Source organism: Camelus ferus, chromosome 8 (genome assembly GCF_009834535.1).
Source record: "Camelus ferus isolate YT-003-E chromosome 8, BCGSAC_Cfer_1.0, whole genome shotgun sequence".
In the NCBI taxonomy this organism is placed as follows: domain Eukaryota; kingdom Metazoa; phylum Chordata; class Mammalia; order Artiodactyla; family Camelidae; genus Camelus; species Camelus ferus.
The window spans coordinates 69,531,697-69,552,139 of NC_045703.1; the positions used below are offsets into that span (position 1 = coordinate 69,531,697).

A 20,443-nucleotide genomic window follows, 5' to 3' on the forward strand; every position below is an offset into this window, starting at 1 on the left:
AAGAATGGTCAATTTATTCAGCAAAGTTTAAGACTCATAGGAGGCAGGTGATATTAAGTGTCAACAGTGAACCAAACACAGTCCCTGTCCTCAGGGAGCATACAGCCATCTCTTCAGAAACCTTGCTGTAGGTGAAACATGGTGGCATGGCAGAATCTACATAAGTGGCCGTGTAAAGTTAACAACAAAAAGCAATGAGCACGGTCTAGAGAACCCAGGAGCAAAGAGAATAGGCGATGAAAGGAATTTAGAGACAGAAAGAACAGAATCGCAAAGAGCATGCTAAATAGCAGTGCTTGATCTTCTCTAAAGAAACTGTCTGAGTGGACGTGGGAGGCGGAGTTCACTGTAAGAAGGGAGATACCACCTCCCCAAATTGTACAATGAAGAGAACAAAAATGACCCTTTCACTCTGTGTGGTTTTAAATTTACTCTTCATATTATATACTAAGAAGTTCAGTCTTTCTTATGACAAAGAAAACATACTAACATTTTTTAGAGCTCTGCTTGGCTATTGTGATTTAAGATGCTTGTTTCCAGAATTGTAGCCTGGTGTACAGATTGTATATTTTCCCAGGTGTCATTGGTATACAATTCTAAAACGTCAAAATAAGTTGATTGTCAATATCACATCTGCTATGAAAGAAGTGCAGACCCTCAGGTATGCGGCCTAACGTTAAACTCCAAAGCAGAGATTCAACAAGGCAGACATTTTTTCATTAAAAATTGGCAAAGGCTTGTTGATAAAAATGGAATCAAAAATTTTATGTAGTTATTTAACTGACTTACATACATATTTGCAGTCTTTTTATGTTGTGTAATACATATTTGCATTCATATGTTATTGCAAATAACCATCTTTTATAAGAAAGATGGAATCTTCAGCATTTTGTGTTTTTGTCCCCTAAATTTACTGTTAAACCACACAAACCCAGAAAGACGGTGTCCTTTTCTATAAAGACGTTCTGACCTACCTTAAAGTCCCCTGAATCGCTGGCAGACGTTGACGTGTGCCCGGCTTTAACCTGTGAGCTCTCTGGGCTCCGTGTTCTGTGTCCTTCACAAATGACTTCCGTTCTTCAATCACTTTAAACAAAATGACAGCAAGACCAGAATAGTTTAAGAAAATGTTAGCATACCCAAAAGAAATTTTCTTTTCTCTATGAAGGGAACAGAGCAGAATTTAAAGAATACAGTAAACATAGAGGGACTAGACTGACAACAGCACTTTATAAAGAAGCAACTCAATAATGAAGACAACAGAGGGCTCCTTTGTTTTACAGTGTGCATCTGTCGAGCCCTCCTGCCACCCAGGCACTGTTCCCAGCTTATTATACGTATTCACTCACCTCATTCCCTGGGAGGCAGGCGCTGTTACTGTCCTATTTTACAGATTAAGAAACTGAGGCTTGGGGAGATGGAGTAGTTTGTGAGCCATCATCTGCTAGTCATAGAGGAGCCTTGATTCACCTCTAGAGCCAGATGGCCTCTGTACTCCTCCACCCCACCTCCCTCCTTACTGAGAACCCACGGTTCACAGTAACAGCCTTCCCCACACATGCCAAGACACGATCAGGCAAATCAACATTCATTTTAGTAGTCTGTTGGCATCTCCCCTGAAACCTTTCCCATTGTCTCCATGCACCAAAATTATCTCTCCTTTCTTTTCAGTTTACCCAATTATATAGTCCAATTCTTTCAGTACTTGGAGAGGAGCAATTAGATGTTCTAATTTTATCTATTTTTTATTGCAGTGTAGTTGATCTACTATTGATTTCAAGTGCACAGCACAGTGATTCAATTATATATACATATATCTATTCTTTTTCAGATTCTTTTCCATTATAGATTATTAAAAGATACTGAATATAGTTCCCTGTGCAATATACTAGGTCCTTGTTCTTTGTCTATTTTATATATTGTAGTGTGCATATATTAATCCTAAATCCAAGTTTATCCCTCCCACCCACCCCTTTCCCCTTTGGTACCCATAGTTTGTTTTCTATGTCTGTGAGTCTATTTCTGGTTTATAAATAAGTTCATTTGTATCTTTTTTTAGATTCCATATATAGGTGATATTATATGATATTTGTCTTTAACTTACTTCACTTAGTACGATCATCTCTGGGTCCATCCATGTTACTGCAAATGGCATTATTTCATTCTTTTTTATGGCTGAGTAATATTCCATTGTATATATATATACTACCACATGTTCTAATTTTAGTTATACATCAAGATGTAAACTGCATGTAAACTGAAGCATACCTAAGGGTATTTTGCTTCTGAAAAGAAACGAAGTGAAACTTTGATAAATCTGCAGAGATGGGTTTATCAGTAGGTTCTTCCCAGGTCTCCTCCTCTGTCATGACTTCCCCCTTCCCTTCCCCCAGGAGTTGCACAGAATGGAGAATAGACATAGACCTGAAGGTCTGCCAGCCTATGCACAGGCCTAGCATGAGAATTTGAGAGGGAGAAACATAGTCTTTCTACACAGTGATAACAGGCTTCTCTTCAGGAGTTAGTTCAAGTTCCTTTGTAAATATTCCTCTCATTGCAAAAAATTGTGTTGATATTGCCATGAAACAATTAGTACCATGGCTTGTATTTCACAGTTCACGTACCTTATATCACAAACTTTGTCAGTTTTCATATTTCCAATAATTATTGTTTCCCTCATGATAGGTTAGCAAAGCATTCAAGCTATATTTTTCCTTAGTGCAGAGCTCATGAACACTGGTGTCCTGCATGATTCTCTTAGCTCCTTGGCCACCGAGTCCCCTGCCTCCCCTCTTCTCCTGAGGACAGTCCTCACAGTTTCTTTTGAAGATTTTCTCAACTCACACTCTTAGAAGACCATGATCTCTGTGAAATGACTCTGAAATCTGCCTCACTAGTCCTGACCCATTTCCAAACCCCCCAATTGTATCTTAAGTCTTTAGCCATGTCCACCCAGAGGTCTCACAGTCTACATCTCAAACTCAACTTATGGCCTGTAATATGTCCCTGCTCAAGCCCTCTATTCTGACAACATCAATGTCATTTCACCTGTCCCATGTGTTGGACACCTATCTATTATATATATTCCATCATGTTTTTTATTCTCCATGTCCAGTTAGTCATCCAGCCCTGTAAAATATTCTTACTTTTTTTTCTTACATATCTCCTATCATTCTCAACCTACCCTCTAGGCCAGTACCACAATTTAGTCCCCTCTCTAGACTGTTAGCTGATGATTCTACCCCTAGACATTAACTCCTTTATTCCCCAGTCATCCTGGACTCTTCTTCCTCTATCTCTCTCTCTCTCTCTCTCTCTCTCACACACACACACACACACACACACACACACGCACCTCAAAATGGTTAAACTGTAAATTCCTGGAAGAAACCAGGGGAAAAGTTTCTTCACACTGGTCTTGCCAGTAATTTCTTGGGTTTGATACCAAAAGCACAGGCAACAAAAGCAAAATAGACAAATGGAGCTAAATCAAACTAACCAGCTTCTGTACAGGAAAGGGAACAATCAACTAATGAAAAGCCAGTCTACAGAATAGGAAAACACATTTGCAAATTTTATATCTAATCAGAGGTTAATGTCCAAAATAAAGAGGAATTCCTGCAACTCAATAGCAAGGAAACAAATAACCTGATTTTAAAATGGGCAAAGGACTTGAATAGACATTTCTCCACAGAAGATATGCAAAAGGCCAACAGTATTTGAAAAGGTGCTGAACATCACAAATGATTAAGGAAATGCAAATGAAAACCACAATGAGGTATCACGTCATATCTGTTAGGATAGCTATTACCAAAAGACAACAAGTATTGGTGAATATGTGGAGAAAAGGGAACACTTGTATATTGTTGATGGGAATGTAAAATGGTGCAGGTGCTATGGAAAATAGTATGGAGGTTCCTCAAAAAATTAAAAATAGAACTACTATATGATCCAGCCATCCCACTTCTGGGTATATATCCAAAAGAAATAAACTCAGAATCTCAAAGAGATATGTACACTTTAATGTTCATTGTAACTTTTTTCATAGCCGAGATATAGAAACAATCTAATGTCCATCAATAGATAAATGGATAAAGAAATGTGGTATACACATACAATGGAATATTATTCAGCCTTTAAAAAGAATACAACAATTGTTGTATACAACAATGTGGATGAACCTAGAGGAATTATGCTAAGTGAAATAAGCCAGTCACAGAAGGGCAAGTACTACATGATTCCATTCATATAAGGAATCTACATTAATCAAATTCATAAAAGCAGAGAGTAGACTGGTGATTGCCAGAGGTCTGAGGCATGGAGAAATGGGAAAATGTTGTCAATGGCTGTAATGTTTCAGTAGACAAGATGAATAAGTTGTAGGCTATTCTTTCTTAAATGGTTATTTAATCATATCAAGCTCTTTCTTGAAAATCATCTTTATTTCCCTCCTTGCCTAAAGGATCCAGTCCAGACAGAGTGGGCACAGCAGGCCCCTTCTTTCCTTTCCAGCTCTCCAACATCCCCTGCCAGCTCTTCCCAGCTCAGGTCACAGTAGCTCAAACTAGTCATTGTCTGACGATGCTGTGCCCTGTTCTCACTTCTGCACAGGGTGGATTATTTGCTCAGAATGCTGATTTCTTCTTATCTTGCAGGAATTAGCAAGGTTTCCCTCCCCAGTGAAACTTTACCTGTTTACTCAGCCCATAATTCTCCCTCCTTTCTCTAAACCAAGGCTTCGTCCTATATCTCTTGGTGCACCCTTCATTGATGTTTACTCAGCTACTACCTTGAAATTTTACTTAAATTTTTGTCGTATTTTCTTCTCAGAGAACAGAAATAGAGAGGAAATGAACATCATTCAGCACATGGCATCTCATTTAGTCCTTACGATAGCCTTGAGAATTAGCTATCTTTTTACACACAGTGAACTAAGCCCAGCAGAAGCTCAGTAACTTTCTGCTAGTCACCGTTTGAAAGTGATAGAACTCACTGCATACAAGCGATGGATTTGAATACAGATCTGCCTGATTCCAGTCCCAGACTACTGTCCATGAACGGAGTGTGTCAATTTGTTTGTTGTTTGTTTTCAATAAGTTGTTAATATTAAAATATGAATCAAAGGAAATAAGTCATATTTCTCTGAACATACTTTCATTTTTTTCCCACTCACTAACCCCAGTGCTCCCTGACATCGGCATAGCACTATAACTAGTGTAGTGATTCAGTGTATTTTTTTGCTTTTTTTTTTTTAGGTGAAATTTTAACTATAAAGAACTTTAATAAGTCTGTAACTAATCCCTGTAAAGTATATACATAGCAAAATTATGCACTGATGTGAGAGACAGCCAATACTGCTATCATAGTAACTTCTTCTTAAAATTGCTTCATGGCGTTAACTTCACCTGAATAATCCTTTCCAAACCTCTTTAATTCTGCTTATTTGTTTGAGTGTATTAAAGTTCACAGTACATTCTCTAATTCATGGGGAGTTTTTGTAAAATAATGTCATGTTTTAACATCAGCGGTAAAAGCCACAAATAACCTATATCTAACTCTGTTTCAATTCCTAAAACTGTACTAGGACCTTCTAGGCCTATCAGATATTTCTCGCTTCTCTGTTTAATGAACACTCGTTATCCCCAAATACAATTATTCCCTCTCTACCCATGAGAAAATTGTATTATTTTTAGCATTATACAGAAATGTGAAAAATGAAAGAGAAACTTTGAAGGTGTGTTTTAATACACATTTTGCTCCTTTTTAATCCACCCTCCTGATTTAAAAAATGTTATTTTAAAACTTTGGGGAGATTCCTTTAACTTGATGAAATGTGATAGGAAGTGGGAATGTTCAAAGCTACAGAGCCAGGGATTCTTTCTTTTTTATTTATTACACTTGAGAGCATCACTCATTGACTGCTGCAGTTGGGAACACACAACTCCTGGATAATAAAGGTTAAGTGTGCATAAATTCGAGATCTGCTTACAACTGACCTTTAGCTGTCTTGTTAGCACTTCTGACAGAAACTTGAAATAAGGTTATTCCATAAAGCAGTTTGAGTCTCCATTCCCAAGTCCAGATTTGTTACTCAGTAATTAATATCTTCTAGCTAGACAAAGCCTTCAGTATTTGTGGTGTGACAGCAAGCCATCGACGTAGTGAAGAAAGGTGAGCAGGTAAATGGAAAGAAAAGCTGGGTTTGGATTCTCACTCTGTCACTGCTTGGAATGTGGCCCCCACATGTCATTTCAGCTTCTCACCGTAAGAACGGAAAGCTTGCCTTGAATTTAGATTGAATTTGTAGATTAATTTGGACATAATCACTACCTTTGTAACTTTAAGTCTGCTCATCCATGAGTATGGTCAGTGTATTCATTTGTTCATAGAAGACTGCTCCTTTTTCTATTTATACCTGTCAATAATCTTTTGTAATTGTCTCCATATAGTCTTATGTATTGACTGTTAGATTTATTACTAATTACCTTAAAGGGTTTGTTTTCTTCATTTCTTGCTATTGTGAACATTAAAATTTTTTTTCTAAGTAGTTTTTAATGGCATATAGGAATGCTACTAAAAATAGTGTATTGATCTTTTATGCAGCAATTATTCTGAACTCTCCTCCTAATTGAACTTGTTTGTAGATTCTCTGGGTATGCCATGTAGATAGCCATATCATCCTCAAATAGCAAGAGGGCTTTTTTTCTCCTCAGTCTTTATATGTTTTTTTTTTCCCCTCATTAGCTAGAACCTCCAGTACAGCATTGAATAGAAATAATGGTAACAGTCTTCTTGTCTCTTTTCTATGGATTTCTATAGATTTCTCCATAATGGGAACGTTCCTAAAGTTTCACTGCAAATTATGATATTTGTTGTAGGTTTTTGCTTAGTGTTTTTAATTTTAATGAATGATTTTATCAAATGCTTTATCTGCATCTATTAAGATGATCTAATTTTTTATCCTTTAATCTAAATATTCTAATATTTCTGCACTACAGCCAATTTGGCCATAATTTTAAACATACTGTTAAATTCAATTTGCCTTGTATTTTATTTTATACTGTGAGACTGTGCAGTAGTTATCTGATTTTAGTGGCAAGGTTATGCTGGCCTCGCATGGTGAGTTGTATAGTTTTCTTTTTTTCTATTCTTGAAAAGAGTCCGTAAATGGGCATTTTTTCTATTCTTTTAAGGTTAAGTGGTTTCATTGTGATTTAGTTCTTAAAAAGTTGTTATTTCTATAAGGATTCTCTCTTTGATCTGTAAGTAATTTGAAAGTGTTTTTAAGTCTCCAAATGTGTGGAAGTTAAAAGTCTGGCTATCTTTTAGTTAATGATTTGATATTTTATTTAATTTTCTTCCAAGAATGTGACACATATAATACAGATATTTGGGACTCTCTTGGCACTTACTTTGTGGCATAATATTCATTTAGTTTTCTAAACTATCTCATGTATGCTTATGAAGAATGTGTTTTACCTAATTATTGAATGCAAGTTTTTATATAGATCCATTCAGGAAAACTTATATCTAAAGTTTATCTCTAAATTTCATATTGAAAAGTAAACAAGTTATAATAATGAGGAAAACAGAAAAGAAAAGTAATAATGGGGGGCTAGCCTATCAGATATTACAATCTATTAAATAGTTGTGATAATTAAATCAAAATAGTACTGTTTCAACTTCTAACTAGTGGAAGACTAGTCAGTAAACAGTTCGGGACAACTAGGTAGCCACTTGGAACAAGTTGCTGCTGGAAACATAGGTCACACCTACACCAAGGAAAGTTACAAATGGATGAATTAGATTTAAATGTAAAGAAAAAAATCATAAAAGTACTAGAGTAAACAATTGTAAAATTGCCTTTTCTAATTGTTTCTATTTTTTCTGCTACAAAATAGAGTAAAACTTTTCTAATGATGATGCAAACTTCAGAACCCGTGAAAGATGAATTCTAAAACAAAAACAATCTGCATACAAAAGGAAAAATTGAACTCCCTGTCACTCACAAAAGATGAATCTCCCTAATATAAAAGATCTCCTAAAAAAAAAAAGTCAATGACACAGTAGAAAAAATTGGCAAAGGATATGAAAATACAATTAACAGAAAAGGATATAAAAATGGCTTTCAAAAGTATCTTTCAGAAGTGATTATTTCTCACAGTAAGATAAATGCAAGTTAAAGTAACAAATATCATTTTACCTATAATATTGTCAAAAATCAAACTTTGTTAGCATTCTCTTTGGGTAGACAATGAAGGAAGAGTTACTCTCATATATTGCTGATGAGAATATAGTTTAGTATCATCCTTATGAAGCACCGCTTGGCAATATCTATTAAAATTTTAACTATATATACCCTTTGATAAAGCAGTTTCTCTTCCAAGAATGTATCCTATATCATACTTACTATTTTCTTAACCATACCTTTATTTTCAATCTTTCTCTGACATTGTATTTTGAATATGCCTCTTATAGACAAATTTAGAATTAAAGTATATTTTCCCTCTCTTGAGAATCTTAGCAAGAGACTTTAATTCATTTACACTTACTGTGGTTACTTACATATTTGGATTCATCCTATGTATTTTCTTCTCTCCTTGTTTTCTCCTGGAGGCGGGTGGGATGTTTAACCAGCCTTCTATGGGCTGATACAGCTTTATTTATTCCCTCTACTACATTCTATTCTCTTAAAAGTTAATTTTATTTCTATTCTTGCACTTTAATATGGTTAATAAGTCTAAAGTCAATCAGTAATTTTATTTTCTTCAATGCAAGGACCTTACTTTGACTCAGATCACCTTCCTCTCATCTTCTCTACTCTTCCTTTCTTGTATTACAGTCACTTTTAAATAATTGTAATGATAATTTTTAAATTTTTTTATAGTCAATGCTTATCTAGTCTTATCAATTTGTTTGACAGTTGGATATATTATCTCCTCCATCTCACATCCTTGTCTTGTGTTCACCTTAATTTTTAGTAAATTTTATCTTGTGTTTAGGATTATGATCCTTGGGTTAGAAAAGCAAACCAATTCAAACAAACAAAACCTGTCAGTCTCATGTCTTGTTCAAATACATCTAATTTGTCTTTATATTTGAATGGTGATTTAGCTGAGTATTGCATTGAAGATTAACAATTATTGTTCTTTCAGTGCATTGAAGCATTTTTATCCTGTCTTCTGGCCTCTAATTAGTTAATGGGAAGTGTAATTTCAGTCTAATTTTGATTCTTTTTATGTAGTCTGCCTTTTGTTTCTAGTTGCTTTTACATCTTTTCCTTGACTTTGGAGTTTTGTAGCTTTTCTCTTGAAGAAGTGTCTATAAATGCATCATCAATCTTAAGATTCACATTTTTCTTCAGTTTTGAAAGTGTCTCAACCATTATTTCTCCAAATACCACTTTCTCCACAGTCTATCCTCTCTGGAACTCCCATGAGTCAAGTGTGGGAGTATTCAGGTTGGGACTTCTGTGCCATCCTTTCCATTGCCTTACTCCCCTCTGTCGACTCTGTGCTGGCCCTTCAGTTCTGTGATCCAGACCCCTCATTCTCTTTTCATCCGCAGCCGGTCTATTATCCAAACAATTGCTGGATTTTAAAGTTAATGATACTGTATGTTTTATGGAAGTTTTATTTAGTTATCTTTTAATGAAATAGTCTTCTATGTTTTAAGCATCTTTTAAATATTTATTTTCAGATTTTTTTCTCTTATTCCTACTTGCTAGTTCCAGAGCTCACTTCCATGCTCGCTGGTCTATTGAGTCTTCCTTATGGTGAGCGCATTACCATAGAGGATTGGTGACTTTTAGTTGGGGGTTGTCTTTTCTGCGGCAGCCCCATGTACCCGGATTATACAGGGGTTAACATTGTTGCATTTGCTTTTATCTGGGCCCCAGAAGTTTCTTTCTGTGGTCTGTAAACAATTTTTTTCTTAATTACTTGATTTTAGATTTCTCTTTGAGACTCTATTTCTCAGAGGTGGTTTTTTCCATCAAAATTTTTGTCAAACATCAAGCTCAATTTCCTTTTTCACAAACTCATAGAAGACATTTTCTGGTCCTCTCATCACAGGTGGAATAGCCCTTCAAGGGTCCAAGTTGTATGTATGAGTTTCAGCTTAACCCTCTTCTTTTGCCAAATGCCCTGTTTTTCTGAACTCTTGAGACATTAAAAGCTCATCCTAAGTCTTGTGATCTGGTCTGTGTTTGACACAATCTGCAGTCATGCAGCATCACCTCTATGACTCTGATTTTTGTTTTTAGCATCTGAGGATCTTCTGACCTCAACTTTGATTTAACATATTTTGGTGTTTTTTAGACTTTATAACAGTTTAAGGGTCCACATCATCCTTGTCTGCCATCATGCATGAAATCTCTTTTTTAACACTGAAGAGCATTTTTCATGTTAAAATGTTTTACTCTTTGTATCAAAAATGTCATGTACTGTTACAGGATTTTAGTGATATAGCCAGTATCATTGAGAAAATGTAAAGTGGCATAAATTATTTTCAGTTATTTATTACAAATGCATCCACACACATTTGAAAAAGAGAAGTACAGCCATGTTTGAAACATGTTATAGAAATCATCTATAGACAGTGCTTAATGTCTATAGACTTTGTAAGGCCTCTTACAGAAACTCAACAGCTACCTTAAGGATTGAAAACAGTAAGTTAAAGCTCTATTTTAGAAATGTCATAATAAGTCTAGATGATGTCATAATATATAAATAGATAAGTACACGTTTTCAGATTTTTGTGATTCTAGACAAGATCCTCGGTTATTACTCTAGGACTCATAATAACAGACGTTGTTATATAAACAGATTTCTTTTGCTAATTGAAGCAAGGATATGTAAAGTATAAGAATAAGTTTTTGATTTGAGTTTTTAATGAAAATCATTACCTTATTGTGTTTCTGACCTTTTAGTGCAACATTACTATATTAAACATTTGTTATGGGGATAAAAAGGCACATTTGATGGGACAGATGAAGTCAGAATTGTATTGCTTCTGGCCAAAGGTCACTGTAAGATTTAGAGATTAACATTTAGATACTATATGATCGTTAAAAAGTTACAAAGCATAAATTTGAAAGAGAGAAATTCTGTGAGTAAAAACACTTGATGTTCCTAGAGTTGCTATCCAAGTAGTCATCAAGCAGTGTATTACCTTGAAACTTCATCTGATATGTTTAAAACAGCCCTTGTTTTTTGTCCCACTTCAAATAGCTTTCTTTTAATTCTGGCATTCTTGCACAAACTTTAAAGAAAGATTCCCAAATTTTATAAAAGTTTGAAAATTACTATTTTTACAGCAATACTAAAGAAATACAAAGTATAATTGTTAGTAGAAAGTTATCTTAAGAGAAACATAATTTACGTAACTGAAAAAAGTTTATTGCTAAATAGTAAAAATGATCTTTTGTACATTTAAATGAATAAAGGAAGCCAGCAATTTAGAAGACCTCTAAGGGATAGTAGTCACCATGTGACAAATGCCCACACAAAGATAAATAGGAATCCCCTAATTTATCTCTAGTTTAAATTTTCATTTTAATCTTGAGTTATTCTCAACATCTAGATATTTTAGAAACATGATCTTGTATTATTATTCCAATGTATTAATTATAAACATACATTAATATATTTCGTTTTTATGATACTATGAAAACCCAAAACTTTAACTTCTAAAATTTTAAAGTAAACAGAATAGCAAATTAAGCCCTGAATGATTTCTAGTAAAATGAGTGTAAAGAGAAGCACCAAGAAGCCCATCTGATTGTCTATTAAAATACTCATAAAATGCCTGAAATGTAAACAATCACTGCAGTTCTAATAGAGAAAACATGGCATTTTATGTGTAGGATACAAAGATTATAGAAACTTATGTACGTCTTCATGCTGCAGGGTCGGTGTTCAACACCAGCCCCTCTGAGCGCCCTGCCGTGGTCCCCGGGCTCCGTGCCAGGTATGGTCTTTCATCATCTGGCCATCGTTCCTGAGCTGAGGATGCTTCTCAAAGAATTAGCACAGAGGACAGATTCAAAGGTCAGAATTAAAACTGAAACACATGCTTGCTGCGTATTCACCTATTATGTGCAAACACCCTTCTCAGCAATGACAAGCTTCCCAAACAACAGAACTTAAGGAACTGCAATGAATAAATGACAAGGACTACAGAGAAAATCAAACAGGACCCTAGGCAGTGGTAAGAGGGCCTCACTGCACTGAAATTTAGATGAAAGGAGTCGCCAGCAACTGAAAGGTGTGGAGACAAAGGGAAGAGTGCATTCAAAGAAAGTCTCTAAGGAAGAATGTGTGAGGCCCTGCTGGTCTGGGGAACAAAGGGCACCCGTGTCTCCAGGGAAGAGCTGCAGAGGGACAGTGTGAAGTGAAAGGACTCAGGAACAGGTCAGGGGGGAAGCTCTGGTGGGACGTTAGTCAGAAGCACAGCAGATCAGGACCCAGAAATATAGAGAATGGAAACAGGAAGGAAAAACAGAAAAAGATTTGTTACAAGTCTGTCACAGTAATCCAGGTAAGGAAATTTGGTGGCTTTCCTTACTAAACTGGTAATAAACAAAACGATGCAAAAGTGAATGAAATAAGGATTTGGTTGGAGATAGAATCAATCAAATTGCTGATGGATTGAATATGAATTTGAAGGAAGGAAATCAAGGATAAAGCCCAGTGATGAGGGTGTGGTGTCAGGAGACCGAGGGAAGACAACTTCACAAGGTTAACTGTGTCATGCTAATGAGAACTGAGAAGGTCCTAGAAGATTAGACAAAATGAAGGTCACCGGTGACCTGAGTAAAAGAAATGGTGGAGAAGTGAGTTGAAGAGAGAACGAGAATAAGGAAGCATAGACACCTTTATTGTGGAAAACAGTGTGAAAATGGTGCAGTAGCTAGAAGGAACTCCTCAGATAAAAAGAAAAATACAGTAAAAAGAAGTTAGATACATCATTAAAAAACAAAACAAGGTAAAACAAATGCATGCTAAAGCTCCTGGTTGTAAATGAACTGTAAGAAAGCTTCCCAAGGCCTAGGCCAAACTCATCAATTGAAACAATATTATAATAATAAAGAAGAGACCTTAGAAGGTATGTAAGCAGAGAAGAAAGTGACATACAAAAAACTACCCTGTAGCAAGTAGAGAAATATCTATAGTGTTTAGAGATGTTTTTGACCTCAAAAGATGATGGCAAAGTGTCATTCCATTATTAAGGCAATAGATCTGCAGTGAAATAGACTTGCCAAATAATTGATAAACAGGTCAGAAAAAGAACTTACACGAAGAGAATGTCTTATAAGAAAGAACTGCCATGGTCAGTGAGGAAGGAAGACTTAAAGACCTAGACATAATCTTTTTATTTCTCAATCTCTCTCACTCACTGAGTCTTTCATTCAATTTTGCTGTCTTTCAAATGCTCCCTCTTTTTTTCTCTTCCTTTATCTTTTCTCCCATTGCTTTTCTTTCTTTTTCAAGCCTTTTGAAATTAAGAATCATGTATATGCTCAATATTTGTGTTTAAAGACTTGTTATAAAATGAAAGGGGGAAGAAAACAAATCCAGCTATAAGCTACTCAGAAAAGATGCCCTTTAGACATTATGTCAGAGGAAGGAAGAAAATAAAAGGGTAGTAATATTAGTATTTTATTAGACTAATCAGTTACAGGAATATTAGTACTAGATTAAGAAAAACTGCATTCATAATGATAAAGAGATAAAGACATGAGGATAAAGGGACCAATTCATGAGGGAATTACAATAATGCTAAACCCTGATGTGCCTAAAAACATAACCTGGGTAGTATCATGTCCTGCAGCCAGACTGCTTGGGTTCAGATCCTAGCTCCAGCGCTAACTAGCTGCAAACCTTAGGCAAGTTATTAAAACTCTATATCTCAGTTTCCTCATTTGAAAATTGGGATACCATTAATACCTGCCTCTTAGAGCTGTTGTGAGGATTAAGTGAACTAATACACAAAAGTATTTACAATAGTGTCTAGTATCAAGAAACATGGCATTTTTATTGTTGATATTGTTGATGTTGTTGATATTGTTGCCCCAAATCATACAAAAAAAAATCAACAGAATTCCAAGAAAAATTGGTATGTCAGTAATCTTAGTAGGAGATTTTTAACTTACTTCTTTAAGATAAATATGTTCTACAGTGTTTGAGAAAGCTATGAGATGGCTGCAATAAAATATTTACACAAGCTGCTTTATCTTTCAAGTCATCACACAGAAAATGTAAATAAAACAATCTACTTAACAAAACTACAAAATTGAAAGGAAAAAACAAATGAAAAATGACATCCAAGGACCAAAAAATAGGATGACAGGCATTAACTAGACATAGCCATAAATGTGAATGACTTACATACTAAAATACAAAGTCTTAGGTCATATTAAATTACAAAATTTAATGATTTGCTACTTATAAGAGACATATGTAAAATTGAGACAATGGGTTAAAAAAGAGAATTAACAAAATCACAAAAATATAAATCAAAATACAATACAGATGATACTATTATTATGAAGTGAAGTTACAAGGTGAAATGATAGATAACAACATTGTACCTTTTGGAGCTGAATGATGTAGCAATAGTATTTTTAATTGTGCAAAATAATGTTCTAAAATGTTTTCAAACATACAAAAATCCTTGAGAAAGTTGGTATTAAATATATATTCCATAATCTTTTACTATGAATAAAGGAAATTTTATGAATATTCACAGAATATAAAAACTGATGTCCATATATACCTTCATTTGAGATTCATATTCCAAGCTCCACTTCTAAGAGGGCATCTGAACATTCTATTCTTGACTGCTTACTTCCTTAGTTGGCTGAGTGGTTCCTGAGCAGTCTGGAGACAGACCTCCTGCTTAAGGAACTGTAGAATAATTGATTCACCAGACTCACTGTGAGCGCTCAGAAACGTGCTGGGATTGTTACCAGTTACTCACACTCAGGGGCAGACAGGCACATGGCTAGAAACTCCAGAATGCTGAGAGGGAGCTGGAGGGCATAAAAATCTCCTAACACAAAAGGGTTTCTCTAAGGTCCTGATGGGTTCCTTAATTATAAGGTGATAATTGGAAACTGAGCACATTCATAAGGACTTGAAAACCAGGGAAATTTGTACCTCTTACTGGAAACGATGCATCCTTTGCTCTGCATGGGTGTGTTACATCCACAGTCTGAGTCTGATGGCTTCTTTCCACCCATAATATCACCACCACTTGTCACCTTGCAGGTAGTAAGTCAGGTCATGGATACTCTAGACAATAGAGGACCAGGCTAGAACAAATCCTGTGTAAACAGTTCCCAACATACCATGTCTTTCTCTGTTCTGGAATTTTTGCTCCCATGCCTTTTGGTGCTGGATTCTATTGCAAAAGATCTGGACAAGAAGTCATGCAGGCATTACTGAGGGTGTTCCACAGAAGTGGAACAATGATACATCTCTGCTCCCAGAAGAAGCAGAAGAGAGATTTATGATATTTTGAATTTGAGGAGTCAGTGGTCTATTTAGATCCAGCCCACTGTGTGTTGTCCCCATTTTTCCTTGATGGCACCAACGTTCTGCTTGCCGTCCAGGCTCCACAGGACATCCACGGAATCATATTTTGCCCCTCACTCTTACATTGGCCAGGTCCTGAAGAGAGGTATCTCATGAGGATATATGAACATGCAGCCTCTATGATATTTTTGTTACAAATTCAGATGCTAATCTCTTTTCAACTATTTTTTTCATTTTATTCTTATATCTTTTCAGCATACATTCTATGGACTTCTGAGTCCCTTTTCAGTCTTGCCAAATGGTAAAAAATTAACCTAAGAACTCCAAAACAAATACTAAAATGCTCCCAGTATACATTATTTATGATTTTAATTTGTGAAGATTTAAAGGTCAACGATTTTTACCTCACTGCTAATAACGTACTTCAGGTCGCTAGGTGAGTTGGTGAATAAGATCCTCCTGGAGTTCTGAAGACCTGGCTTCTCCCAGGCCGGTGGCCCTTTGCAGCTGGCCCAGCTGCGCCTCGCCTGACTTTGGTTTTCACGTGGCATTTCTTCTCTCTCTTTTCAGGTAGAAATTGAGAAGCTGGATTACCATCATTATCTGCCTCTGTTTTTTGATGGGCTCTGTGAAATGACATTTCCCTACGAGTTCTTTGCTCGGCAAGGAATCCACGACATGCTGGAACACGGGGGGAACAAGATTCTTTCTGTCATTCCACAGCTCATTATCCCGATGAAAAGTAAGTGAACAGGTGAAAAAGCATCACTCAGTTTATATGGTGCCACTCTTTGACAACTCGCTAATTAAGCAATAAGACACAGCAGACTGAGGCTATCCCCAGGTTCTGCAGGAATTCTTATAAATAGACTCATGGGGCCAGGCATTCCAAATCTCCTAATATATCCCATCATTGATACTGCACCGTGGCTTAGCAACATAAATAAACTAAATTGCATAAGGTTTACACTAACGTAAAATGTTCCATAGCAAAGACACAGGCATTAACGTTAATGTATACATTCAGAAGCAAAGTGTATAATGTACAATATAAACACACTTATGTTTAGTAGCCTTTAGGTAGAATTCATAATTTTAAGAAAAAACATCTAGAATGGAGAAAAGATTTATGTTATCAAATACTTGAATTTTTTTAACTACAGCAGATTATCTGGGGGACTCTAGAGTAACCCTGTCACTGGCTTTACCTGTCTGTGTATAAATGAGATTGTGCGTCCTTCTGTGGTCGGTTTATTCTGGCCTGAGTCCCTGCTGACTAGTCGGCTGAGAGCACCCCTTCAAAAGTGATTCTGAGATTTTCATTTTCCAGTGCGATGGCCTCTCAAGGCTCTCAAATAAGACCCTTGGTCACTTCCAGTCCAGCCTCCTCACCTGCTGCCATTGCTGCTGATGGCGCTTATGACAGAGCCACCCTACTGGCACGAGATCCCAGGAGGGGAGGCCGGCCTCTCGTCAAGTCCAAATGGCCGGGCCTGGCCCCCTCACCACCCGCTCTCACTCCCCCAGACTCTCCCTGCACCAGAGCTGCCCACCTGCACTGCTGCTGCTGATTGAACGCAGAGGCTGGTGCCTCTGAGCACCTCCGGGTGGGGAAATCCCACCCCTTCCCAGCCAGAGCTGCCCCAGGAAGGTCGCCCATGGGATCTGGGCCCAGAGGGACAGCAGGGCCCCGCTTCCCCCACCCCAGGTTCCGCTCACTCCCGACTCCAAGCTGGACCACTGCCCAGGATGACTGATGAGATGCCTGCCTAGTCTCCTCAGATCCGGGGACCCCACCCTCACCGTCTCGGAGGTAGTCTTGCCATGTGGTTTGACAAAACAGAACAAAATAATCCAACATTGGGTCATTTCCCCTGGTCTGGATTACTTAACCTTATCCATGGTCACTTTTTTTATTGATTTGAATTGTGTTAGAATCCTAGATTTTTGTCAGTTCTGCCGTCCTGTTTAAATTGAGTCAACTTTAAAACTTGCTCTCATGTCTTTGAGATTTCTGTAAGAGATTTGTAACTGACCACTCCCAGTTTCTACCAAGACATAGAAAGTGAAACCAAACAAGAGGACAGTGCTACCTGCTGTGAAAAGCAATATGGACAGAAAACCGACGCTTTAAAAGGGACTTTATTAAAAACCAATTTTCCTTTCCCCTCATGCGTCAGCTGCATGAAGGGCTGATCTTTAAAGGCCTTCAGGAAGGATATATAATACTGAGCTACATTCAAACCTTTTCCAAATGTGATTTATTCTTTCTAACCAGTCGTCATTTTTGAACTTGTTAAATTCTAGTTGAAATGCTACATTTTCTAAAGATGAGGCCCAAGTTTTATTGATAAACAAAAAAGGCCCAGAACATTTTCCCCAGGACTTATCTTGAAAGTATTTTATCCTTTTCTTCCTGTGCCCATCAGAACAGCTGTAATAGTCTGTCCTTTTCTTTAAGGTAAACTGTTCCTGTTGGGATCCTGGCCTGCTCATTAGTCTCTCATAGCTCCATAAACACTGAAGAGCAGAAAGAGAGTTTCTAAGTAATATTTTAATTATACCATTTACAATGAAGACGTTCCAAATATTGTATGCCAAAGTGAATTGATTTCCAATTTGATTTAAGTATTTTGAAGATACTTAAATGAGTTAAGAGAGAAGTGATGTGTTCTCAGGACATACACTCGAGGTCATTTGCTGATGAGTGAAAACAGTAAGAACTCAGTAAACATGACTTGCCAGGAAGTAGTAACTGCGTATGACTTTGATCGTTTAAGTTTCCAGGACCGATGAAAACTTCTTGTAGATATCCTTGCTTGCCTTCCTGGGCTTCTGTTATATACTGATCCTGAATCTAACTCAGCTTGCTTCTTCTCAATCTACATCAATAAAAGCCAAGCTTTTCTCATAGAAGAATAGTGATTAACTATGTAAGAACATGCATGGTTTCAGCACAGAGTGAAAAACATTAGCTGCATAAACTGTTTTCCAGGTGGAATTCTGAAACGAAGCTAACTGATCCAGAAGCAGGCTGATGCACATAACTGTCAAAGCACGTAGCATCTGTGTGTACCTTGTTTTCAGACTGTACTGTTAGTATAATTTTGCTCATTCGAGGGGTAAATTAACCTCACCATCACCAACCAGCAGTTCTTTAACAGCTTTTCTTGAATTCTAACTAATATCTAACTAACAAGGGCAAAGCAAAATATATAAACTCCTTGTGAAACTGTGAACAGGATTATCTATTTTTAGAACCAGGGGTTGAGTTCAGCTAATTAAAAGGCTGATAATACTGGAATGAGATATGGACACACATTCAGTGGCTCTAGGATTTCTAATATTAAAAGATAAGAACACACTTTTCTTTTTCCTTCTCTCCTTGGCTCAAGGCCCCAGGTGGGGTCATCGAGTAATAACAGAACAGTGCACATCTCATGCCTTCTTCCATTTAAGCTGCTTTATAGCACCTCTACAGGTGCTCCCTTCCCCTCCCACTTTCTGATTTCCACCTTCTTGAGTTATTCGGGGTCAGAAACAACAACAAAAAACCAATATAAAGTAGTCAGGGTTGGCAACGGAGCATTGATTGCTGAGAGCAACAGCAAAACACAGACGAGGATGAGATGCTAGGGACCCTGTGTGCAATCCAAACTGTGGATTGTAGATTTCTGTTCACTCCATCCAGTGAGGAGAACATAAATCAGACTCCAGCAGAGCAATTCCGGGAAGGAGTGTCTGGAAGCTTTGTCTATCAAACACAGAAGAGGATTCTAAGAGCAGCCAGGAAGACAAGGGGCACCAAGAGCAACCTGCAGACGCTGGGTTTAGAACTCTTTCTCTCCAATAAAAGCAAGAACAATAACAATAACCCAGCCACATGGGCCATTCAAAACAAGTTACTACACACAGGGAAGGAAATATCCTGAACAATCAGAGGAAAACCATACCTCAACAACAGTTTGCATAGGATCCAGATGAAACTCACAGAAACCTGTTTGACATCCTTAGGATTCAGGAAAATACGGCCTCTGTAAAACAGAAGCAGAAATCCACAAGAGGAGACCAGACTCACATGAAAATAAGCCAATACTGAGTGAGAAAAGGGAAACCAAAAATGCTGGAGCAGAATTAACATCCCCGCGGAGGCGCAGAGGATGATCAGCGGCACAAGATGGAGTTGTAGACGTAGACCACAACCTTGAGAATCTCCCTCAGAAAAGACATAAAAAACAAGGTATAAAAAATAAGGTGAGAAAAGATAATAAAATGGAGAACATAGGACACAAGCAGGAGCTAAAAGTTTGAGGGGTTCTCAAGAGGAATCATGAAAACTACGGGAATAGAAATGATAATGACAGAGAGGACTGAAAGAAATTTTCTGAGATGAAAAATATACCTTATTTTGCAGGTAGAAAAGGCTCATTACAAGGAAAGAACATCTGGACAGGGGAAAAAGGTACACACCAAGAAACAGAAGTAACTGGGGCTAAGATGTTTTGGTGAGAGTAAATTCCAGACAGCAATGAGAATTGGAAGGGAAACACTGTATATGCGTTCATGCATTTCTTCCCAGTCATATGAGTAAAAAGACATAATGTAATAAGCTGAATGAAAATTAATTAAAAAAATAAAAATGTGAAAATAAAAAAGAAGAAAAGACTCATGGACTCTGCAATCATAACGCCCATCTGCTCTTCAGACAACAGGTTGTTGAGGATGCGCTCCAGCTCTCAGAGAGTAAAGCGAGGTTAAGAACCCCAAAGTGAGGATGTCACAGTTTGAAAAATAGTAGCATTAAAAGCCTCTAAATCTAGAATTAAGTTTAAAAAGTTGATGGAAAAAAAGTTTCAAGATTGCATGAAATGTCAAATAGTCATTGTGCAGCAATGTGACCAAAC

The 20,443-nt window shown here is 37.0% G+C and overlaps 1 protein-coding gene across 2 annotated transcripts in view; it reads left to right on the forward strand.

The window, feature by feature from the left end:
• PACRG (parkin coregulated) overlaps nucleotides 1-20,443 on the forward strand; it is a 448,475-nt gene that overhangs the window by 217,625 nt on the left and 210,407 nt on the right. For both annotated transcript variants that reach the window (XM_032485313.1, XM_032485314.1), the window contains exon 3: nucleotides 16,110-16,281. In XM_032485313.1, coding sequence (XP_032341204.1) covers nucleotides 16,110-16,281 — 172 coding nt within the window. The remainder of the gene's footprint in view (nucleotides 1-16,109; nucleotides 16,282-20,443) is intronic.